This window comes from Acomys russatus, chromosome 23 (assembly GCF_903995435.1).
Source record: "Acomys russatus chromosome 23, mAcoRus1.1, whole genome shotgun sequence".
Taxonomy (NCBI): Eukaryota; Metazoa; Chordata; class Mammalia; order Rodentia; family Muridae; genus Acomys; species Acomys russatus.
The window spans coordinates 4,425,771-4,451,156 of NC_067159.1; the positions used below are offsets into that span (position 1 = coordinate 4,425,771).

General features: G+C 49.3%; 1 protein-coding gene across 1 annotated transcript in view; it reads left to right on the forward strand.

Annotated features, from left to right (window-relative positions):
- Positions 1-893: 893 nt before the first annotated feature.
- Igsf3 (immunoglobulin superfamily member 3) overlaps positions 894-25,386 on the forward strand; it is a 91,033-nt gene continuing 66,540 nt past the window's right edge. The window contains exon 1 of the mRNA XM_051165456.1: positions 894-1,071. Within this exon, the coding sequence (XP_051021413.1) occupies positions 1,029-1,071 (43 nt within the window). The 5' untranslated portion in view covers positions 894-1,028. The remainder of the gene's footprint in view (positions 1,072-25,386) is intronic.

Consider the following 25,386-nt stretch of genomic DNA (forward strand, 5'->3'; position numbering starts at 1 on the left):
GCGGGCCACCTGGGACGCGGCGCGCCCCGGCTCCCACGGCCGGCGCCCCGAGTCGCGGCCCCGCGCCAGCCCCGTGGCGACCCGCGCAGCCGAGGGTGGGGCTGCCCGCCGCGCCCGGCTCCCTAGACCGCGAAGGGAAAAGCCCGCGAGTGAGAGGCATTTATTTGGTGAAAGTGTTTTGAGAACAATCATAATTGCCCTGCTCTGGGCGGGGAAACTGAGGCGTAGGGCACGGAAGGTAGGACTTGTACAAGGTCAGGAGGCACACACCGGCTGCTCTAGTCTGGAGAGGGGACCCTGGTGGCTCGGTCGGCCAGCCGGGTGCTTTGGCCTCTCTCGGTTTTGCTGCGGTTGTGTTAGCCTTGGGTAAACGTCTGTTGTGTTTGTTTTAGGAATCTGCCGGCTTTTGTGGGACCGCTCCCGGGCTACCTAATGCCAGCTTACTTCGTGTACCCTGGTAGGTTCTGGGGCAGGTGACGGAACTGTGACCTATCACCATGGATGGAGATGGACTTTTTGATGAAGAAAACCCGAAGTGTCGTTACCAGTCAGGGTGATTTGGTGGTCCAAGGTTTTGACAAAACCTGTCTGGTTCTCTCTGGAGTATCCGAATGAGAGAGCCCTCGGACACCTTCACTGGGAAGCCAAGGACGTTTCTGTATAATCAGCGGATGAAAGGATTTTTCTCAGACTCTCTTTTCTCCCATTTTTCCTTGAGGATTAATCCACCAGAATCCACAGTTCCGGTGGAGACTGCAAGGCATACAATGTGGCAGAAGCCTAGAGCGCCTTCGGAATTGCTCTGGACCCTTCCTTCAGCATAGCACATGCCACTCCTCTCCCCTGCCCCCACCTCCCTCCATCTGATTGCTCGGCTTTGACTGGTTCCCCCCCCCCCCACGTGAAGTTCGGTTTCCAAACTGTTCCCTGGAGCTATAAGTGGATTGGCAGTAGTGAGCGATTAGGCGGTGGGAGAAGCACGGTGCCCTGTGCTGTGCCCTTTTCCTGCTGCTGCCGCCGCCGCCAACATGAAGTGCTTTTTCCCAGTGTTGAGCTGTCTGGCTGTGCTGGGTAAGTGTTGGTTATCGGTTCTCTGGCTGTGAAACTTTAACCTGCTCTCATTGCTAATTCCTCCTGGCTCTCTCCTACCAACACTGGGCTTTGTGTGTGTGTGTGTTGGGGGGGACAGTAGAGTGTAGCCAGAGTGTGACAGGGTGGATTAAAGTACCCAGAGGGTACCCAAAAAGACCGGTGGAATATTGGTTGTCGTTAAGCAGGAGTGTTTACTGTCCTGGGCTTTTGGGTGAAGGCCCTCACCTGGGCTTCTAGTGTTTTTTTTGTTGTTGTTGTTTTGTTTTTTGTTTTTTTTAACTTTTGTGTTGGTCTGCATTGGTTCCTGGGAAGTTCCAAGGCAGTTCTCACTCTGTTGGGAAAGGCCGCTGGATGACTCCTGGTGCTTTTTCTTATTGTTGTTTTTGGAGGGGGAAGTGGGAGTGGGTGGGATGGGGGCTGAAGGGCTGCTTTGTTTGGCCCAAGAAGTGTGTAGGCTAAGAGTGAGTGAAGACACTAGCCCAGTGTCTCCAGACCAAGGGAGCCCAGTTCACAGTCCTTGCCCGAGGAGAAGCCGGAGACATGGGAGCTGCCTGGCAAGCGGTTGTTTTAGGATTGGTTTTCATGCCCTCAGAGAAAAGAAGCCGGAAGGCTCAGAGTGGGAGGAAGAAACTGTGGTCTCAGCAGTGAGCGCTCACTTCAAGCTTCCACCCCCCCCCACCACCCCGTTAGAGCCCCAACCCCTCGTCCATTCTTGTTATGACGTCGAGGGCGGTGTGGCCTCCAGTGTGCTTCAGTTTATAATAATAAACTTGATAGCGGGCACCTGGTGCAGTCTCCCCTCAGACCTCCTCACGAGTGGCCACACCCCCTACCTTCTCTGTGTGCCTTCAGAGCAGTCATCTGCTAGCCCCTTGCTTCTCCATCCTAAGTGTCTTGCACTTTTGGAATTTATCCATGGAGATTGTCTCTGGCGTGTGGACTGACCACAGACCTTAGAGTTAGAGCCCTGAGTTCCTATCTCGGCCTTGTTTTGATTGACATCTGAGTCTCAACAAAACATCCAGAGTCTGCAATTAAGGTGTGTAAGATGTCCTAAAAAAAAAAAAAAAAAAAATCTTGATTGCCTCGCAACAGGCTTGAAACTCAAATCAACGTGTTCGTTCTGGGGTGCTCAAACTCGGGTACAGGTCGCTGTCTTTAAGGCATCTTTAAAAAAAAAAATCTTGATATTCCGGGCATCCACCTCAAACCAATGAATCCAAATTCTCTGGAGTGGGAGTGGAGAGGGAACTAGTGTGTGAGTTCATTAGTTCCAGCTCTGCCCTGCCCAGCGCTTATACACAGGCGTGCACACCTCTGTGTGGCAGTGAGCTTAGTCAAATTGTCCTGTTGTTAAAGGGTACAGAAACCCCGCTCGTCCTGTGTGCTCAGGTAAAGGGAATCTGGAGGCAGGTTTCCCTCGACCAGTCTGTTAAGACCACGTTTGTATGTGTTGTACAGCATTTGTCATTACGTCTCAGCTTGAGTCAGCAGTTAGTGATTCATAGAGATTGAAAAGGACACAGCCGCGTGGAAAGCCCCACCTCCCCCACCCCACTTCTCAGGCTTGGGTGTGTGGCTGAGGGGGTAGATGGGGCTCAGGGCAGAAGCAGCCACCAAGAGGGAATCAGGGAACTATGACATTTGCGCCTTTTGTTTCTTTTCTTTCTTTCTTTCTTTCTTTTTTTTTTTTTTTTTGGCTGTTGAAGAAATGTGAGGCTGCCTGCTGCTCTCCCTGCTGTTCGCTCTCCAGGCCCCTCTGAGGAGGGGAGGTGGGACCCTGGCACCCAGTGACTGCTGTCATCTTCCCTCCCACCTCCCTGCGCACCCCACCTCCTGTGCAAACTGGAGGAAGCTGAGAGTCTCCAGGTGGCTACGCGTGGTTCCTGGGATGGAAGGCCAGATGTGTGTGGAAGTGGAGATGTTTGGAACTGTGGAGAGGCACAGGCTAATGCCTGTCCCATTCTGAGCCCCTCTTGGGGACTCTCAAGCTCTTTGCCTACCATCTGAAAGCTGCCTCCAACCTGTCTTAACCTGGGTGTCTGGAGAGGGAACACAAGCACACTCCAGTCTTACGTCGTGCTGGCCGCCTGGTCTGCTCTGACTCATGTGTCAGCATTCTTGCAGTGTAATGGGAATTAACGTGGGAATTTAAACAGTAAGGAATGCCAAGGTTTTGAACCCCGTGTGGGCCACACACCTGGAATAAAGTAGTGTAAAGGTTGAGTCAGGTTAAGTGCTGTGAAAGTGAGACCGATAGAAGAGAAACAGCCACAAATGTGAGCTTAAAAATCCTGTGACCATCTGTGATGGAGACCACAGAGTGACTCCGTGAGATGTGTGTGACGTGAGGCCTGCGCAGTGCTGCTCCCTTCCTTTGCCAGTGTCTGGAGTTCGGTTTCAAGTTCCTCCTCAGTTATTGCCTATTTAGGGCACTGATGATTCAAGCCTTTGTCCCTGTTCTGCTGACTGCCGAGTCTCTTGTCCTTACGAAGTCCCAGGTGGCACCTCCAAGCACTCAGCCCCTGGCTTCTGCCACCCGCTCCTTTACAGTCCAAAGGCATTGTAGGCCTGGGCTGGTGAACAGCAAAATCTCCACTGCCAGGAATGGATGGAGCCAGAGGGGCAGAAGATGAGAGAGGGTGGGGTGAGGGTGGGGGGGGGGGAAGGGAGAGCACTAATCTGAGTGTTAAGAAGCGGGAATGGGGCAGGAGAGTGGAGGTGGCTGGAACCATGTCTGTGCCTGCGCGCAGCCCCTGTGAGTTCATGTCACATGGAAAGATGGCAACAGTGTGTGACAAGAAAGTAGCATTTGTGTCTTCTTGAACAGGAAGAGACCACTCCGGAAAGATGCGTGTAGGCTGTAGACACAAAGCTTGGTTTGATCGTGTGCCATGAAGAGTTGTTATCCCGCTCCCCCCTCAGACCAGTGCAGACGTTGCAAACAAGATGAAATAGCTTTGAAAGTGTCAGGCGGTGAGTGAGAAATGCAGGAGGCGAGCCACCCCTGGATCAACACAGGAAACTATCGAGATGGTTAATGGGCACTGGCGTTCGTCTCCAGTGAGCCCACACGCCGCCATTCATGGGGTTTGGGAAGCCTTGTGTTTGATCAGGATGGGATCAAGTTATCACTTCCCGTTACTAGGCAGAGGCCAGAGGGCGCTTCCAAGAGAGAGGGGAGGAAACTTTGATGTACTGATAGGCATGAACTCAGAGAGAGGCAAGATCAACATGATCAAAGGCAGAAGAGAAGGAGGAAGTAGGTGACAGAGGAGGGGGGATTTACGTCATGGGGCGGGGTGGGAGGGTCAGGCTCCAAAGCGGGGTAGGCATGGAGATTGATGGGTGATGTAGCTCTGCTGGTCCTAACTGTTGAAAAGGCGGTACGCTTTGCTTCCTAAGACCATCCGAAGAAAGTGCTGGAGAAAGGAGTTCTTGTCAGGACTGGACTGGCTAGGAGGCCTCTTGGGGTAGTGTGCTTTCTTTCCATCACCATAACAAAAATATCTGACACAAGTAACTTAGAAAAGGCTCCTTTGGGCTCACAGTTTTTGGAGGTTGGCTCTGTTGCTTTTGGTCAGGGCATCATGATGCCAGAGCAGTTTGGTGTGGGTGGGCAGGCAAAAACACTCACCTCATTGCCAAGGCGTGGCTAAGGAGGAGAAGGAGCTGGGCTGTACTGTACTTTTAAAGGGCCTATTCTCAGTGACCCCAAGACTTTCCACTTGGCCCCGACTCTGAAGGGTCCCATCTTCTCCCAATGCCACCATCCCATGGGCCAAACCTTTGGGTGTATAAAGGTCGCTTGAGAGCCAAGCAATAGCATCTTTAGACTGTAAAAATGGTTGAGTCACCTCTCTGTATCCAGGGCTGGGTTCTGTCCCCTTTGCTACACTGTCCATTGCAGCAGGGCTATAGTTATTACTACAGCAGCGGTAATACCTGCCATTCAGTCCTCAAGGCAACCCTAGGCAATAGGTACCTTACGTTGCCGTCCTTTTGTAGATGGGGATGCTGACGTCCAAGGAGGTTAAATAACTTTCCTGAGATGGATTGCTGGCCAGGTTAATGTATTGCACGGTATTTGGGCCCCAGGCTCCTTCTGGCTTGTTTCCCGTGCATGGCATTTCCTCCCAGTATACCTCAGGGTCCAAATATGGCCATCCTGGCTCCAGCCATCAGGAGGGAAGAAAGGATTGATGAAGGATTCATAATGAATCTTGTATATTAAGGATACTTACCGGAAGGCATGTACATTTCTTCTGCTTATATCCTTATTGGCCTGAACTTGAACGTAATGGCGATACTTAACGGCAAGAGAGGCTGTGAAGTATGCTCACTCTAAGTGCCCGGGCCATGCTTAAAGCCTGGAGTTACATTGCTTTAAGGAGAGTGCAGGTTTCCAAAAGCTTGTGAGTGGCAGAGTACGGTATTGAAGCCAGGACTGTCAGTTCCAGATCCCGTGTTCTTTTATCGAACGGGCAAGACTTTCCGTGAGTGAGGCCCAGGCTCTGGCCAATAAGGAGCCTTATTGGGAAGACATGAGCTAGACGAACCAACAGTTGTTGTCAAGGAAGCAGCATAAGCCAGCATATAATTACAAACAACATGTGTGGCTCTCGCAGTGAATGCTGTGTTTATAACGTGTTCGGCGCCAACACTTCCCATACTGTGGCCTTCTGTATAAAGCGCTTAAGGACGGTCTCCGTACAAGAGCCACAGAACTGTCTTGTGTCAGCCACCAAGTAAGTAGGAGTTCAGCTCATGTTTGGTCAGTGGGTTCACAAGGGGAAGATACATGGATTTGCTTGGTTTGCTCTAACAGTGCTGGGCTGAATACTGGGGCCTGGGACACTGTACCTGCTTTGATTGTCATTGAGCTCCATTCCCAGCGCTTTGTTGAGGGAGAAGAAGTAACTCTGCTCTCAGAAGAGCTGGAAATTGGCAGGGTCTGGATTTGAACCCAAGTCCTTTGGATTGTGGCACGTAAGCCTTCATTCTGCCAAACAAGGCTTCTGGATCTTTCCTGGGCTCTGTGAATCCTTTGGTGAACCTAAGCACAGCATTTAAAAAATATATAATGGCTCAGTGGTTAAGAGCACCGCCTGCTCTTACAAAGGTCCTGAGTTCAATTCCCAGCAACCACATGGTGGCTCATAACCATCTGTAATGTGATACAGTGCCCTCTTCTGGCTTGCAGGAGTACCTGCAAGCAGAACACTGTACACATAATAATAAATAAATAAATTTAAAGGCCGGGCGTGGTGGCGCACGCCTTTAATCCCAGCACTCGGGAGGCAGAGGCGGGCGGATTGCTGTGAGTTCAAGGCCAGCCTGATCTACAAAGTGAGTCCAGGACAGCCAAGGCTAACACAGAGAAACCCTGTCTCAAAAAAAAAAAAAAAAAAAAAAAAAAAAAAAAATATATATATATATATATATATATATATATATATATATATATATAAATAAATAAAAGTTACCACCTAAGGGAAATCAATTATATTGAAATAGAGCTATCAAAATATTTAAAAAGAGCTATGTGATATAAGTAGCATGCCTCTTTAATAAAGCATTAAACCAGCAGCCCTAACAGCGAGTCGAATAAGCATTAGTGTTGGTATAGTGACAAGTGTTTGGTATTTGGGGATGTATCGGCTTCATTGCGTATGAAAGTATGTGATTTCTACTTGGAGACATCACTGATTCTAGAAACATTCCTGGGGCAGTGAAGGGCATTGGTAAGGTCCATTTAAAGGCTAGTGAGAGTACAGATCTTTTTCCCATTTCAGGCCTACACACCCCCTGAATTCTGCCCACAGCCTGACAGGGCACCAGAGCAAGCCAGCTACATAGAGATGGTTGGGAGAGAAACTCAAATATCCTGATTCCTAAATGTTGGCTTTTCAATGTCAGGAAATTTAGATCACCTGGGCATGAATGCTGCCTTGATTTTTCAATGACTGTCTATTGCCGGGTCTCTCCCAGTGTTTAGAATGGGCAGGGTGTGGAGGGGCGTGCAGGAGTCAGCAGTTACAATGGGGTGGGGGGGAGCCGGTGGCGGAGGCCTTTTAGGGGCTGAAGAAATGACCCAGTGACCTGAGCTTGAAGTGGAAGCTTCTGCTTTAGGTTGGATGATGCTACAAAGAGGATTGTTGTAGATTGTGATGAATTTGGGGTTTGGACTTAGAATCCAGAGCCCAGGCTGCTCTCACTGGGGTGGGTGGGTGGTGGGTGGTGTGAAACCCATGGAAGGGGGTCCAGGCGAGAACCCTGGTGCTCACTGCCTACGGGTACCCCGGGATGCTAAGCATCACTCCTAGCCTCGCAGTTCAGGCTTTCTTTGGGAGTTCCTCATCTGCCACAGCCAGACACCTGTTTCTTTGCGGCTTCATAGGGAAGCACTGCAATTCCTTATAAAACGTTGATTTTTCAATTTAAGGAAATTTAGGACACCTGTGTGTGAATGCCCCCCTGATTTTCAAAGAAATGAGCAGTCACATGAAAACCAAGCTTGCAGTTGTTGAAAATCACATGCTGCCAAATTCCCTCACCGAGAAGCCTGTATTAAGTGACTAATTGTGAGCCACAGAGGCAGGTACTCAACAAAGACCTCAGCAGAAATGGAGTTTGTTTTCGTTTTCAGCTCTGCCTGCAGAAGGGCAAAACTCACAAGCTAGAGGTATATTATAGAATTTCGTTTCCAAGCAGTTGTCCACCCAGTCTCTACATTTTTTTTTTTTTTCCATCTATGATTATAGTAGCAGGAAAGAATGGCGAGCCTGGGACCTGGCAAGATCCTCACTCGAAGACGGGATTATATTAACTCGGCCCGGCTGGAAGGTGGTCAGATGCACTTTAAAAAGCTTTATAATAGGCTTTATAATAATGAGAGTTCAGGCAGAGTTTCTGCCCAGCCCTTTAATTAAGTTCACCGGATAGTGTCTTCTCCAGCATCCGGGCGAGGCTTTGCTGAGCGTGCCCAGCCCTCTAGGACATGATAATCTAAAGCAGTGGATCTCAACCTTCCTGATCTTTCGACCCTTTTAATACACTTCCTCATGTTGTGGTGACCCCCAGCCATTAAGATTATTTTCATTCCTACTTCATAATTTCGATTTCGCTACTGTTCTGAATCATAGTATAAATTTCTGATATGTGACCCAAAGGGGTGGAGACCCATAGATTGAGAATCACTGATCTAAGGCCACCAGAGAAACAAGTGGTAACTTGATTGGCTGATAGACTGGCCGACACTGACATCACACACTCTTAGAGGATGCTGGTCTTACTATTGGGGGTGGAGGAAACAAGGCTGGTGTGTGCTTGCTTTTGGCCTGGCAAGAGCAAGAGATTTTTATTTTTCTCTCAGGAGAGGAAGACACAGGAGGAGCTGGCCTTTGGCCCACCTAGAAATGCTTTCTGGAACAACTTACATTTTAGACATTTTCCTAAGCAGTAGGGGAGTGACATTTCTGGCAGGATTGTGGGAACATGTAGGAGGGTGCAGAAGATCGTCAGCGAGCCAGGTCCTCGTGGTGCTGGTTGGTAAGAACTGGAGCAGACAGTTGGTATGAAAACTGGGTTTTGGGGTCAGAGACAGGTGGAAGAGACCAGAAGGTTGTCAGTGGGAATGTTGGCGGGTCCCTGGGAGAAGTGGTCAGGGAGTTCCCCAGGTGGTTGTGTGAGGTGGAGGGATGAGGGGCAGAAGGGAAGGCGCCTGCCTGCTCCTGAACCAGCCAGAAGTTCTCAGTTCTCTGTTCATCAACTGATAAACAGAGGAAAAGCAGCCCACAGAACCGGGGATTCAAAGAAGGCAGTGTCTTGCCCTGCTCCCCCCCCCCCCCCCCCATCTGCAGGTACTGGTGTAAGTGTACACTGTTGAAACAGGGAAAAAAGAAACTGATGCTGGCCACTGCTCGTTCTGCGGTGATTCTCTGCTGCTGGTTGCCCAGGCTTGCCTCAAGTTGCTGTTGTTTTCGCGTGCAAATCAGTGTTTGCCTGTAGCACCATTGTCTGCTGCTACCCCTTGTGTGGTGGTGACCTCTGCTGCCTCCAAGGCCTGGGGTCTAGAAGCAGGCTTCCAACCCCCAGTTCTCAAGGATCTGTCTGTCACTCTACTAGCGCCTCTTCTCAGAGGCAAAGTCTACTAAGTAACAATTAGTGCGCCTTTCCCAGATGTAGCTGCCCGGCCTTTGCTGTAGGCTGCAGAGATGGCTGAAGTCCACACACACACACACACACCTAGATATGCGAGTGTTGGCACCTTGGCCCTGATCTGAGAGTGGTAGCACTCTCCAGTGTTTTGAAATCTCCAAGGTGGCCAGGTTCCTGACCACAAGTGCAGCTTGAGGCCTCGAGGACCTTGGGTAACTCAATGGTGCTCATCTCTTATTTGTGCTCCTCACCTTGATTGCCTTAGGCAGGAAGTACTCTGAGTAGTGAGAGGGAGCCAGCGGATGGAGCTGAGTTATCACCTGGTACTGCAGGTCAAGCCGCTCCTGCCCTGCCCTGCCCTGCCCTGAGGACTCTCTCTCTGTTTGCTAAGACTTCCAGAGAATGTACACATTGTGTAATCAAAGCAGGGAGTGAGGCTCCATAAATATGTGTGACTATTCTATCAGACCAAAGGGGAGGCAAAGAGAGAAAGGGAAAACAGACTTCCAGAGAGTGAAATGTCATAGTCTCGTAGATAGGACCTACCCACAGGAAATGTAAAGGTTTTTTTGTTGTTGTTGTTCTTGTTGTTTTAAACAGAGCGTTTGGTTTGAATCAAGCCATAATTTTAAACGCAGTTAATAAAATGCTGTAGGCTAGAGTGTTGTATAAAAGTGAGATGATGAGATACTGGTTTTAATTTAGATGATAGCGTACATCTACTTTATTATTTTTTAATTTTGAGGCTTTTGGTTTTTTTTTTTTTTTTTTTTTTTTTTTTTTTTTTTTTTTGGCAGAGGTAACAAGACCATAACTCTTGCTGTGCGGTGTATAGAAGTAGGGGCTGGGGCTGCCTCAGTGGTATAGCACTCACTTTACATTCTGGGGTGGCTGAGTGTCGTTCCTAACACTGAAAGGAAGAGAAAAAAAGAGAAAGAGAAATTAAAATGTGCACATTCCCATCTTTGTCCCATACCCCTTGTTGGCTTTGACGTATCTTCCTTATGATTAGTGCATAGTCTCTCAGACACTTCCGTGTGTATACTCAAATGTACATTTTTCTGACATAAATGCAACCGTACAGAACATTCTGTTCCACAACATGATTTTAAAGGGGTGATTTACCTCACTTTTTTTTTTTCTTTCAGGCTTAATTTTATAGTCATATCAGAACTGATTTGCTTATTTTATAGCTAGCTGAAGCTGTAATTTGCAAAGTCACCGGGGAATCGTGAACTCATTCAGTAGCTATACAGAAGAATAATTTCGTCTCCTCATCATCAGGCAACTAGGAGTCATAATAAAAACACTGGCCTTAGATGTTAGTGCAGTTAATGAGAATAATCGACTTGTTTATCCCGAGCATTTACTCTGAAAAAAAAAAAAAAAACCCACGTAAATTTGACAAATTAAGTACATTCATGTCTTACTGACCGGTTTGTCATAATGTTGAAATTATGTGAGATGAACGGGAGACCCACTGAGAATTTGTTAAGGAGACAGCCGTAAACACTGACTCAATCAAATGCTCTTGTTTGGTTGCGAACTGGAAGAGAGCCGAGTTTTCCCATTTCCACATGATTTCCTCTACTCACATGAGGGCCACTGGCCTCCAAGCTCAGATAGGGCAGAAGGCCCCTCACTTAAGACTTTCCCCCAAGGAAGAGACCCTCCCCAGGCTGCCCGCAGTGTGGCTGCTGCTGCTGCCGCGCCGCTGCTGCTGTTCTGTCGCAGTGGTTATCCTCTGTCTCAGAGGGTGGCTTACTCTAGGCTTGCTAGTATGACTGCAGAGCCTGGCTCACCTTTCCACTGCCTTTAAAAAAAAATAGCTGCTATTTTGGAGGGATGGTTGTTGGATTTACAGGGTGGGAGTGCAGAAGCACCCGAGTCTGACCTCCTGCCACCTTTCCTGAGACCACTGGAGGAACGCTCCTCTGTTAGAGTCTTCTTCAAGACTCGCTGAAACCTTTTAGCCACTCACCCAGCAAATATTTGAGTGCCCGCTCCAAGTGCTCATTGTTCTGTTATCTTAAATGCCACAGGAGTAAAAGTTAACACCGTGATGAACATTTGAAGTAGTCGCCTGATAATGTATTTTTGAGTCTTTATTAAATAGGGGGGTTAGTTAAAAACACCGATACAAAGGGTCTCTCTCTCTACCTCTGTCCTTCCCCTTCTCCCTTCCCATCCTCCTTCTCTTCTCTATCCCTAAGGTAAGTCTGTTTTCTAGTTGTCACTTTGACATGTTTTCTTTCTGTTTTTTCCCCCTCAGCTTTTTTTTTTTTTTTTAATGCCCATGAATTACTAATAGCCAGGGCAGCTCATGACAGAGGACCTTTAGAGAAAGGATTTAGAGTATTGCTGATCTGGGGAGATGGAAATAATAGATGGCATAGGGAAATTTCTTTCTCTTGAAATATGCAAGTATCTTGAGCCCTGGATAGGTGGACTGTTCCATTGACTGCTGGGATGTTGTCTGGATGTGTGGACTCTTCCCATTGACTGCTGGGATGCTGTCTGGATGTGTGGACTCTTCCATTGACTTCTGGGATGTTGTCTGGATGTGTGGACTGTTCCATTGACTGCTGGGATGCTGTCTGGATGTGTGGACTCTTCCCATTGACTGCTGGGATGTTGTCTGGATGTGTGGACTCTTCCATTGCTGGGATGCTGTCTGGATGTGTGGACTGTTCCATTGACTGCTGGGATGCTGTCTGGATGTGTGGACTCTTCCCATTGACTCCTGGGATGCTGTCTGGATGTGTGGACTCTTCCATTGACTCCTGGGATGCTGTCTGGATGTGTGGACTCTTCCCATTGACTCCTGGGATGCTGTCTGGATGTGTGGACTCTTCCATTGCCTGTTGGGATGTTTTCTGGATGTGTGGACTCTTCCCACTGACTGCTGGGATGCTGTCTGGATGTGTGGACTCTTCCATTGACTCCTGGGATGCTGTCTGGATGTGTGGACTCTTCCCACTGACTGCTGGGATGCTGTCTGGATGTGTGGACTCTTCCATTGACTGCTGGGATGCTGTCTGGATGTGTGGACTGTTCCATTGACTGCTGGGATGCTGTCTGGATGTGTGGACTGTTCCATTGACTGCTGGGATGCTGTCTGGATGTGTTGACTCTTCCATTGACTGCGGGGAAGTTGTCTGGATGTGTGGACTCTTCCCATTGACTGCGGGGATGCTGTCTGGATACAGAGATTGACTGTTATTGACTATTGGAGATGCTGTCTGGATGTGGGAACTGTTCTCCCTGACTGCTGGGGATGCTGCCTGGATATGGGGACTGACTTTTTATTGACTGTTGTGAGTGTCTTCTTTCTTGGGGAATTGGTGGTTTCACCCTTGCTTCTGAGTTTCTAGGAAATCATAATAAAAGAGAAATAGAAAAGGACATACTTCCAATTGGGTAAGAGACGGTGTCCACATCAGGCTCTCTCCATGTATTGGGGTTTTGGTGGTAAGGTTGAGTCCTTTCTTCACCTTCTATCCATTCCATTTCCCAGCCCTGTGACTTCTGGCAGGGAGGCACACCACTGCTAGGCCCCAGTCTTGCTAGGCATCCTTACAACCTTGGTGGCAACTCTAAAAAGGCATGCCTATGCACTCTTTTCTGTGTTCCTGTTGGACTCCAGGATAGTCAGGGGCTTCTCCCTCCTCCAGGAATCTCTAAGTCTGAAGGTTCGAGCTGTTTAAACTGTCCCTGGTGGACATGGCTGTGGACCAACCCAGGCAGCTGCTGCCGGGAGAATCTCTCGGCTAGGTCAGCTTGCTCACTGTGAGTAGTGCTTGCCTGAGGCCGTTCTGGTTTTCCTCACTGGTTTTGTTTGGCAGTCGGTATTCTGCTGCACAGATAGATACACGCACACTTGTTATTTTGTTGCAGGGGGAGGGGACGGGAGGCCCACTACACATCTGTCCTGGGCTTACCCCCACACTACACAGTCCTTTCTGACTGCTTAGAGATGATTTGCTGGACAGTTTTATATTGTCTTCTGGTGTTTAAGAATGAAAAATTGTACACCGAGCAGTCTTGTGGTATTGCATTATGAAGAAAAAGCAAGATCCTATTTTGAGAATTCTTCCTGGCTCTTTCTCTGTTACTCTCTGGGAATGGGTGGCAGTCTCTGGGACGGAGAAGATAAACCCAGAACTAATGTGTCCCTAGACTTGAATTTATTTCACAAGAATACTGGCAGGTCTCCTGCGCACTTCTCTTAATTATAGGGGTCAACTATTCTAGAGGTGAAGAGAAGGCTGATGGTGGTCTTGGGAGGAGAGTAAAGGGTGGAGGAGAGCCGGAACATTCCCCTAACACCATCCCTGAACATGGATTTGTCATGCTTAAAACATCACATGAGATAAACTGCCTTTTCACTCTTGCCCCCACCACAGAGGATCTGCAGTTTTCCATATTTGGTTTTTGGGGAGAACAGGGCCTCACTTGGGGATAAATCTAGATTCCATCTCTGCTGTCTCTGTTTTCCGGGGAAAGGAAGTGAACACAGGATCCTGGCATCATCAGGGAACATATGATTCTTGGGTATGCCTCCCCAACCCTGTTATTCAGCTCCCATTCTGGAGCTGGCGCTGTGCCCGTCAGGAATCCGACCCTTGTTTTCTTCTGCATCTTTCCCCTTCTGCCAGCGTGTAGGCATTTGGCTTTAATCAAGGAGGCTTTTGCTCCGTGATCTGTGGCAGGGACGGCTGAAGTCATGGAGAGGATTTTAAGTAACTAATCTCTTAAGACATTCACAACGTAATCTCCCCTGCCCATGAGCATCCTGCCTGCATCTGGGAGATTTGTAAGGGCTCTGCAGAGGAGGACGGATGGGGCCTGCCTGGCATTCTTTGGAAAGGCCGGGTGTCTTTCTGGTTGGTGGTAGGTTTTTGTGTGTCGCTGGCACAGGGACAAGGCCTGATGTTCATTTGCTGTGTCAAGAGAGTTTGGGATGCCCCATGAATGTGACCAGTGTGCTACTAAGTCTCCTTGCCAGTACTCACAATAATAATAAGCCAACTGGTGTGAAGGTGTCATCCCAGCTCACTCATGATTCTAAGTGTATGTCTGCAGCTGGCTTCTAGGGACAATGCAGCAAAGCACATCAGAGGCCCTGCTGCCCACACACGAGAGTGGGCTCATCAAAACTCAGAGGTACGGGATCTGACATTTTGATGCGCTTTGCTTACCGTGTCAATGTCACGTCACATGGGTGCTGCGCGGTGGACTAAATTAGATTACAGTGGCTCTTCAAGTTGTTGTGTTATTGATTTTGTGTTTCCACCCACTTTGAATGTGAGCGCATGTTTCCACTACCAAAGGCACCCTTTGAAAGGACTTGGCGGCCAAGACCCTGAGTGCAGCCTCAGCCATTTCTCTTGGTGGAATGATCAAATGCCTAACAACGTAGACAAATGAGGGAGATTAGTTCAAATTAGTGAAATGTCTGAATTACCAAATATTTTTTTCCCAGAAATTCACTGTTATTACTTGTAAGTAAATATTGCAACTCAGACTAGGCTAATGGAGTACCTAATAAAGATCCTTGGGGGAGCCGCTATAGGAGAGAAACAGGAATGATTTGCAATTAGCAGACCCATTGTTGATGCAAATAGAGTTTCTGAAATACTAGATTGTGCCCGAGAACCATTTGTTCTCCTAAGTATTTTAAATAGTCCCCGTGAAACTCCCAGATGTGAGTAGTTTATATGCTGTGTTAATGTCTATTGTGAGGACCTAACTCACCATCCTGGCAGTATCAGAGATTTCATCTTAGTGATGCCCTGGTCCTAAAGATTAGGCTAGTTTTTCCTTCCAAACCCATCCACGCACCTATATTTCTCTTTCACGATATAAACCAACACACTGAATGCCTGTGTGGTGTGTGTGTTCTTGACAGTGTGTCTATGGAGGGGGCTCAGCCCAGTGCTAGCCTGTACAGCCCGAGCAGGTGGTCGGTTCATGGGGCCGCCATTTATAGACCCAAGCATAAGCAGGTTGGTGCCCTTGTCCTTGAGGACGTCACAGAGACTAAACTGTGGGCTGCTTTGTAATTAATGCCTTACTACTGGACTGCACACCCTTATTCTTAACAGAGGTTTCCTTGTAGTGTCTCAAGAGTCTTGCCCTTGCCCGGCACGAGGTTGATATCAAGATGAACTGTATGTTATTAACCAGTTTCAAAGGTCAGGAAAAGAGCCAAGTATCCGCAGGGCCATAGGGTTCAACTTAGTAGTCACTCAGTTAATATGTATTGAAGGTTGAATGCATGACCCAGGCGTGTCCAACCTTTAGATACTGCAATTTGACCTTGTCCTTTACAAAGGCAATGCCAGCAAATGGTGCAGTTAAACTGAAAAAAAAAAAAAACAAAAAAAAAAAAAAAACCCATATAACGATTTAAGTAAGTTTATGATGGTGCGCTGGGCCATATTCAGGCAGGCTGTGGGCTGTGGGTTGGGCAGCCCTACTGGTTTATATCGAAGTATTTCATGGAGTTCTCTTTAGCCAAGGAAATGCCAGCTATAGTATTTAGAAAGAATCTCTAAACCTCAAGTAGCTAGAATGTGTAGTCTTCTAATACAGCTTGGGGACATGGAGGTGGGGGACATGGCTCTGAAGAACCTTGTTTCCTATGTGTTTCCCAGGAAGTTTGTTTGTTTGTTTTGGTTTTGTCTTTGTTTTTTTTTTCCCCCCTTTGAGACAGAGTCTCTCTATGTAGGCTTGGTTGTCCTGGACTCGCTTTGTAAACCACGGAGGTCAACCTGCTTTTGCCTCCCTGAGTGCTGGGATTACACGTTTGTGTCACCACATGTCTCATGACGTTTTTAGGTCCTTTTACAGTCCCAGGTGGGGACATGTGTATTTGGGGTCTGGGGTGCTGTCATTAGCCAGAGAAGCTGGGAGAGTATGTGGGAAGTCTGAGCTGGAAGGCAGGGGTCAGGGTCGGCTGGCTTGGGCAGGAAAGAGAGAGAAGAGAAGCCATGCGACAGCTGAAGGAGCTCTCCAGGCCAGCTCTCCTACACCTGGGTGTGTTCACTGACAGGTTTGTGTGGCCACAGAGCTGTGGTTTGTCTCTTGACTGTCCCTCAAAGGCCTATGTGGTCAAGATTGGATCATCAGCCTATTATGCTATTGGGAAGCCATGGAACCCTGTAGGGAGGAAGTTAGGTCTTTGGGACCATGCTCAGTCAAAAGACCACTTCCTGTTTATCTTTATTTCCTAGCCCCCGTGAGGTTAGCCCCTTGGTTCCAACTTCGCCCCTCCCTGTGGTGTTCTGCCTCGCCACAAGCCCAGAAACAGAAGGACCAGGCAACCATGCGCTGAAACCTCTGAAGTCTGGAGCCTAATGCGTCTTCCTTACTTCAAGCTGGTTGTCTTAGCTGTCTTGTCACAGTACGAGAAAACCGACAGGTCTACACAGTATGCTCAGGTGCTTGATGGACACCAACATTCCTCCTCCTGAGCCCCCTCTGAGCCTGGAACTTAGGTGTGGTGAGTTGTGGGCTGGACTGGAGCCCACTGGTCCATCAGAGGCAAGAGTTGAACTGAGGAGAAGGCCCAGCTGGGCTGTTGGAAGCCCAGCTTCTGGCCAGCGTCCCACTCCCTATCTGTGGAACTGGGAGTTGGGCCCAGGCTAGCGTTGGATCAGAGCTACCCCAACCTTCTCTTAAGGCAACATCTCTGCATCTGTTAGGATTCCATGGTGGTCCTTCTAGTCTCTGTACACAAATGTCCCATTGTGCCACCAGGCTATCTGTGATGCTCAGCACTTTCCCACACGCACAGGGTAATTTCCAGTTCTGCTCAAGCCCACAGTTCTTTGTCGAGCATCCTCCTGTGCCAGCACAGGATGGGGCTGGAGCGTGAGGGGAAACGCAGATGTCTGACCTCTGCTGGTGCAGGGACAGCTGATTGCTCATGTAACGGCTATCCTTTTGTCTTCCTGCTGGTGGGGCCCGATTTGGTTTGGGTCCCACATCTCCCTGCACACCACGCCAGGAAAGATGGTGCCCCTTCCAGCTCTGGAGTAACTTCTGATCCATCTAAGCTAGTCACAGCAGTCCATCACTGAGATGCAGGCCAGTGAGACTTGAGATGTCTGCTGGGGGGAATTCTGGGAAAAGCATTTTCTTATAGGAGTCATAGGAAAGAGGAAAGCTCCTCCCATTAGATCCTTGGAGATGAGGCAGCTGTTTTGTCACCACGAGGAAGGCAAGTTTGTCACTATCAGCAGAGAAGAAGCTGGGAGGGATGAGGGTGTTTGGCCAAGGTCCCTGAGACGAGCAGTTAGGCCTCCATACTTTCTGTTCTCCATGTTTTATCGGGCCAGTTGATGTTTTTGGCTGCTCATAGTTGGAGGCAACCTATATCAGTCACTCCCTGAGTGAGCATGAAATGGGATTTCTTTTCATAAAACATCGCCATTCAGATTGTCATCAAAAAGCATATTGTTTGGAACCAGTGCTCAGCCCTGTGGTAAGCCGGAAAGAAGAGCGGAAAATGCAGCGACAGGGAGCACATGAGTGAGGAGATTGCATCTGGAGTGCATTCTAAAGGATTAGGATTCGTGTGGAAGATCGGGGGCGGGGAATGGCATCTGAGGAGTGGGCTAGCATGAGCAAGCCTGTGGAGACAGGCATGGACGTGGAAGTGACAGGGAATGGAGACATTGTGCCCCAATTTCACTGGGATTCTACAGTCCCTCAGACTGTGCGTGTAGACTTTTGACCCTTGAGTTATACATAGGAAGTATTGTGAGCCCTTGGCCAAGGGGGAGGCCGATGAACATGGACCTTGGGGTGGGAGTAGGATTAAGGAGCTGTGAACCAGGCTGACTGGAAGGGGAGGGAGTCAAAGCTAAGTGGCCAGTGTAAGCTAAGGGGAAGCGTTCATTTGTAGGGGTGAGTTCTGAGGTGTAGGGAAGGGTGGTGGTGGCAGATAACATGCCCCAGGAAGACTGTAAAGGAAAAGAACAACCAGTGAAAGGCGCTTGGCTGTCGTGGGGGACAGTGAAACCTGCAAGATGACTCTGGGGGCGTGTGTGTAATGACTTGGAAAATGACATGCAATGGAACTTTGGAAGAGGCGGATTTTAGGGAGCTGTTAATTTGGTTTTCGCCACTGGGGCTTTGAGGTAGTGATGGGAAATCAAAGTGCGAAGACCTTGAGTTCAGCGAAGCAATGGGCTAGACCCTGCGAATGAGAGGCCAGGGGCCGCTGTGGGCTAGACCCTGTGAATGAGAGGCCAGGGGCCACTGTGGGCTAGACCCTGCGAATGAGAGGCCAGGGGCCGCTGTGGGCTAGACCCTGCGAATGAGAGGCCAGGAGCCGCTGTGGTGTGGAGACACATGCTGAACTGCGGTGGGGACCACTGGTTGGTGCAGGGTCTGAGTGGCCTGTGATCTTTAGGCTGTGGTGGCTTTTCTCTCCTGTCTTGATTTGCTCAGGGCACTTTGGCAAATGGGCCACCGCTTACAGGTCAGCTTTGTTTTATCCTTGGGATCCCTCATTGTTTTAGATAGCAGGTTTCCATTCCTGGCTTCAGGGCCCTTCAGCTACCCAGGGGAGCGAATCCTTGCTCACGAGTGACGTGGCTGGTCTCTCCATGGGTCACTAGAAAGTCAGGTGTGTTGCAGAGGGCACTGTTTGGTGACTGGTATCTATCTACTGGTGACCGTGATGGGCATGCCAATCAATGGAATGTGTTGCCTTAAGAAAAAGCTCTAGTCTGGACTAGGCTGGATTTTCAGTCACATCTTCTGTTTCCCTGCTCTGAAGTCATCCAGAAGGTACCTCTTGTTAATGGTTCTGGAGTCCAGAGCTGCCAGTCTGCAAGCACACTTAGTTAAGGTGTAATCTGTCTGCTGTCTGGCTGCCATTACTTTCCTTAAAAGCACAGGGCCCCACGAGTGCCGGGGGCCCTGGGCATCTGGTTTTCATCAGGCAGCAAGTTGAGTATGTGTGGGGGAGTCTGGGCTCTTCGTTAAACGGAACTGAGGCAGAGGCGAGCCCCTCTCCTGCTCACTGCTCCCACTGTTGACTACAGAAGCACCCAGAAGAAAACCCTCAGGCTTGGGAGACAGATGGCATTGCACACTTGGGGCTTTTGTCTCTGAGTTGAAAAATTTAAAGATGGGCACAGCACCGTCTGTCTTCCTAACAGAGCGCTTGAGTTCTTTTCCCTCTGCCTCCCCATAACCCAGGGCGGTGCGAGTGTTTGTCAAGGCCACTTTGCTCACTGGCAGCCATTCATATTTCACACCCCAAGCTTTCTTCTTTCTTCTGACAGCCCTATATCTAGGTTTAATCCCTGGAAGAGGGTGATACTATCAGCTCAGACTTTCATTTGTCTGTCTGTCTGTCTGTCTGTCTGTCTGTCTGTCTGTCTAGCCATCTATTCCTCTATCCATCTAACTAGTATTCAGCAAACATTTGTTTTGGAGACAGCAGCATGAATTACTGAACTCTTTATTTTTTTAAAATAATTTTTAAAAGATTTATTTGTTTATTTGTGTATATGAGCGCTCTGTTTGCATGTACGGCTGCATGACAGAAGAGAGCATCAGACCGAAGAGGGCACCAGGTCTCATTACAGGTGGTTGTGAGTCACCATGTGGTTGCTAGGAATTGAACTCAGGACCTCTGGAAGAACAGCCAGTTCTCTTTAACTGCTGAGCCGTCTCTCTAGCCCTGAGGTAATTTTCTTTTTCCCAGTCCGTAACGAGCTGGGGACATGAGCATGGTGGTGAGAGCCCTCAGGGAGAGCACGTGGCATGGGGCCAGGTGCACAGCTCTTGTCCTAGTCGGTCGGTGGTAGGCCCCATGAGTGCTGGCCAGGCCAGGTTTGCCACCCTCCCCAGCTGACCAGCCACAGGTTGCCTTCAGCATCGTATGGCTGTTTGGAGACTGGAGTTATGCCACAGTACATAGTTTCAAACTGTAAAAATGTGACCTTTGATTGCAGTGTCACCTCCCTTGGGATTTCTTTCTTGTTTCAGTCTTGATAAGGCCATTATGAATGTACTTCAGAAGGCTGAGCCACATTTGGTGGCCACAGAGTGCTAACCAGTCCTGACTGTGATGAGTGAGTGCCGGCGTCTTTGAGGTGCCCCTCAGCTTCGTTGTTTGGGTGTCACTGCCTGGGTCTCCTCACTTGTTCTTCAGTGCCGCCTTTTTGACCACGTTACACTGTGACTTCTAGGTGTACCCTCACTCAGCATTTGAACATTTTTACTTCTACCTTTCTTTTGTCTTTCCAGGTTCCCATTAGTCCTGCTCTTCTCTGGCATGGGGGTGAGGATTTCTTTGGTTTGCTATGCTCCCCGTACACTGAGAACAGGGCTGACTCCCTCAGGCTGTGTGTGAGGCTGGAACCAGCACTGGCCCTCTTGAGTGTCAGAGCACTTAATAGAAGTGACCTGGGAAAGTGCGTGATGGGTTGCTGGGAGGTGGGCAGAGAGGGTCAGGCTCTGTTACCGGAGTTAGAGCTGCTTGCAACACAGGCAGGCAACGGGCAGGAAACACTGGTCAGCCAGCAGGCTGCCCTGGCTGGCGGCAGTGGCCCCAGGCACGGTCTCTCAGCCAGTCTTTTACATCTCCGCTGAGCTCTATCTTGTCACAGATGACAACTCACTCATTTCTGCCCCTGGCCATCTGGGTCACCTGGAATGTGCGGCAGCACCACTTTTGCCTGGCTCCGGCTCTCTTTCAGTTGACTGAGGAATTTGTCTCACCGCCGCTGGTGAGCCAAGCGCACCGTTGTCTTGATGGATAAAGTCTTGTTGTGCTAAGAGGAGCGAGCTCTGCTTCTTCCTGTGTGTGAACTCGTATGCCCTCACGCTTTCAAGGTTCTAGAAGTGTCTGGAGCTGTTCTGTTTTTGGCTCATCTCCTCAAGTTTCTGTCTCCTGGATAACACACATTTCACTCGAGGCTAGACCAAGGAGTTTGTACCAACCCCTGTGGGAAATGGCAGAGAATTTCTGGAGCCTGTGTCCACGTTACAGCCTCAGGCAGGGGTCAAGCAGAGACAGTGGGAACAAGCCACGGGTTATAAAAGGGAACTTTGTGCCGCCACTGGGGGAGGGCATGTGCAGGACCCCTCGTTAAGGTCCAGGAAATGAGATGCTGAGGTCAGTAGTTGACCCTGAGCAGGGGGGGTCACATTGCCATCAAGCCCCTGTTTTGTGCTGTTCCTGTACCCCACACTGCAGCAAGCTCACTTCCATGTGTCTTATGATGTTCATGTGTCTTGCTTTCCCCGAATCCCAGGCTTCCAGGAGTCCAGGGATGGTTCACTCACCCTGCTCGGTCTCCGTCGCTTGGTCTCCAGCTCTGACTTAAGTGTTTAGAGAGTATGTGGCTCTCTGGGGGTGTCCTGCATTGGGGAAGGTAAGCAGGACCAGGGGCTCTGTACGTTCACTAAGGTTTGCCTTACAAAGGCTTGCCCAGCGGGTGGCCGTGTAATTGAGGCCCAGTAAGGCCATGCCATTTCTCAGATCACAGTCAGCATGGCTCTGTCTCTGCTGACTTGGTGTTTTAGTGCAGTTTGTGGTAGTGTGGTTTGCCCTTAACACAACCCACTGATTAAGTGTGTATAGTTGTGTGAGCATTGTCCTGTGTGAACAGTTACGCATGTCAGCATGAAGGGCATCCAGGTTGGGCAGCCATTGGGTCCTTTATATCAGATTCCACATACGGAAGTTCCTGAGCTTCCTGGCACTTGGCCTCCTCCCCCACCTCCAGGAGCTCGGGAGCAGGGAACTGGACCCTACCATTACGGACTGGCCTCTTCCGATGTGCCATATGCGTGGAATTGTGCAGCGCTGCCCTTTGCATCAGTCTCCTCCTCCTGGCGTAACACTTCATGTTGCTGTGTGTATGGTTTATTCCTTTTTATTTGCAGAGTAGTATTCCATTGTATGGATATGCCACATGTTTTCCATTCTGACGCAGCTGGGCATTTGTGTTGCTTCCAGTTTGTGGCCGTTAAGAATAAAGCTGTTGTGACAGAAAGGTGTTTGAGTGGACATAGGTTTTTGTTTCTCTTGGGTAAATACCTAAGAGTGTGGTTGCTGCCATCGGTAACTTTACGTTTAACTCTATAGGGGATATCCAGTCAGTTTTCCAGAGTGGCTGCACCATCCCACACTTTCACCAGTCCTGTAAGAAAAGAACCTGGAACTTGTAAATAGCCCAGAAGCTCTCCTGTTACATGACAGTGTCCCTGGCTGATGAGCGGCCCTGTGCCAGGATCCTGCCTATTAACATAGGGTGTCAGGGAGAGTGCAACCCCTGGGGAGCCAGTTGATGGTGGAAAAGTTTCCTTGGGGGAAACCCTTAGCTCAGTGCAGGGTTGTTTTCCCCAAAGACTGCCCCTCCCCCTGTGGGCTTTCATCTCTCTTATGGCCTTGGCTGTCCTTAAGACTCACTCTGCTTTGATGGGGACCCACTGTGGACACTGGAACAATCCATGCTGTGTGGCTTGCTTCCCATATTTTTGTAGACACCTAAGATGCTGGCTCCTGGCCAGAGTTGGAGTTAGAGACACCTGAGCACAGAAGCCGGGAAACGCTGGGGACGCTGCTGTAGTACCTTTGTAGCTCGTGCGTGTGTGTGTGTGTGTGTGTGTGTGTGTGTGTGTGTGTGTGTGTGTGTGTGTGTGTGTGTGTGTGCAGACTGTGAGGGGCTGTCCTTGCTTTATGGACCATTTCAGGCCTGGCTGTCCCTGCTCAGGGCTGCTCTTGACTGGCAGCCAGACTGCGAGTGCAGTTTCCTGCATTGCTTTCCTGTTAAGTCCCCTGTGTTTTGAAAGAGCCAAAACCAGACAGAGGCGCTATCAGGTTACAGCCCTGCTCCGTGTGGAGTCTAAACTGGAGAGGGACTGCAGGAACATGTGGTTGGATTTACTTTTTTTTTTTTTTTTTTTTTAATTTGAGGCAGTATTTCCTGAGTTGGGGACCACTGATCGTTAGGCACCTTCTAATTCAGAGGCCTTGGTGAAGGAAAGCGTAAGTCATGTTTTTAAATGGACTGTTGTTGCATCCAGTGTGCCTTCTGTGGAAGCTTGTCCTGCAGTGTGCGTGTCTAGGAGCCTCACCAAACTGGTGCATGTTTGAGAAAGGCGGGGCCAGGCGGATGAGCTCGAATGCCTGCCAGGATCAAGACCTGAGGTTGAACGTTCTTCCTGGCCCCTCCCTGCTCCCGCCAGTATCAATGACTATGGATTGATCGGTCATCTGGCCTTTCTGGACTCTTCCTTAGCATGGAGCAGAAATCCCATTCAGTCTCACAAGGGGAAAGAGGATGTGTCACATCGGAAGCCTTTTAACCTATGTGACAGTGTGGCATCTAGAAGTGGCCATGTCTCTAAGCATGTGCTTGACTGTGGAGGCAAAGCCAGTACTCAGAAAGCCACCAACTGTCACCTCCTTTATCCTGTTGCCTGTCTACCCAAGAGGACCCTGTGCCCAGCATTGATTCTGGCAGGCTGGCTCCCTTCTTGCCTTTGAGCATAGGCAAGGGTGGAAATGTTGATGGGTCCTCTGACAGACGTTTATGTCCGAGGAGGACAGAGCAGCTGAGGGGTGGCGAGAAACAGGGCACTGTTGGAATAGTCAGGGCTCCTGAAGGTCACTACAGTGACCCACCTGCCTGGGCTTTTGTCAGTGGCCTGGAAGTGTTAGTGAAAAATAGGCGCGATGCAATGTGGAGGAGGGGCTTTTGGGTGAGTCTTGGGAGCAGAAACAAGAGTGCGGATTTGGGAAACAGGAAACCTAGGTGCCCTGGGTCCTCTCAGGAATTAGTAGGGGTGGGCGGGGCGCCGGGCAGGGGTGGTGCAGAGGGACCTTGCAGAGGTTGGGCCCACAGTTCCTTTTCTGTAAGACAAGAGAATAAGATCTGATGATCTCATTGCACTAGGGAGTAAAGCTGCACAGAGGCGCTGCTTCCCCCGGCAGCCTCTTAGATGGGAAGTCCTGGTGGCCAATAGATAATTGCTTCAGGGGCAGAGGTGTGGGTGGGAGGATGCCCACTTTGGCGTAGACAGGGTCCAGGTAGGGAGATGTTCTCCGGCCACACTTGGCATAGGCACTCCAGAATGGTGTTGCTAAGCAGTTTTGCTCGTAGCTTGTTAGCAAGTGGCCTTGATGGCCCACCATGACATCTGCTGCTGGAGCTCCCAGAGTCTAGCACACAGAGAGGTGATGGGTGGCGCTGCCTCGGAAGTGCTTCGGCAGCCCTGTGCTTGCTGCATGCCAGGGCTTAAGGACACCGGCTAATGGTCCCTGTGTTCCCTGTTCCAAACCATGAGCTCAGATTCCTGTCAGGGCTGTTCCTTGCAGAGCTCTGAGCCCTGCTGAGCCAGTGTGCTCCTTACTGGTGCAAGAGTGCTGGGATTACAGATGTTCCCCAGCGTATCTGTAGGCTCCAGGAGTTACTCTCCAGGACTAGGCTTGTGTGGCAAGCACTTTTATATATGGAGACATTTTTCTGGCCTCTGTTTTAAATAATAATTCAGGCAGATTAAAAAAAAAAAACCAAATAGAATATAAAAATTAATGTTCCGTATTTCAAATAAAAAAATTAGTAAGAAAAGTAAGTTCTTTCTCTTTCCTCCTTCCTTCCCTCCCTCCCTCCTTTCCTGCCCCTCCCCCCTCTCTCTTTCTCTCTTTGACAGGGTTTCACTATGTAGAACAGGCTAGCCTAAACTTAGATCTGCCTGTGTCTGCTTTCCAAGGTGTATGTCAGGCTTTAGTGATTTTTTAAAAATTATCTTATTTACTTTCCAAAATTCATTTTATTTTTAAGTGTGTGTGTGTGCTCATGCATAAGAGTGTAGGGGTGCATAGAGGTCAGAAGTGTCAGTCTCTGGAGCTGGAGTTACATGCAGTTATGAGCTGCCTAATATGGGTGCTGGGAACTGAACTCAAGAACAGTATATGCTTTTAACCACTGAACCATCTCTCCAGCTTGCTTAATTTATTATTTATTTTATTTATTACACCTCAAAACATTTTACTGGGTGTCGCCAGGTGGTACAGGGTCACTAGAAATGTGACTTTGCTAGTGTTGGTAACTCCTTCTGGCCTCCCTTTCCTGGCCTTTAGCCTCACCAGCAGGC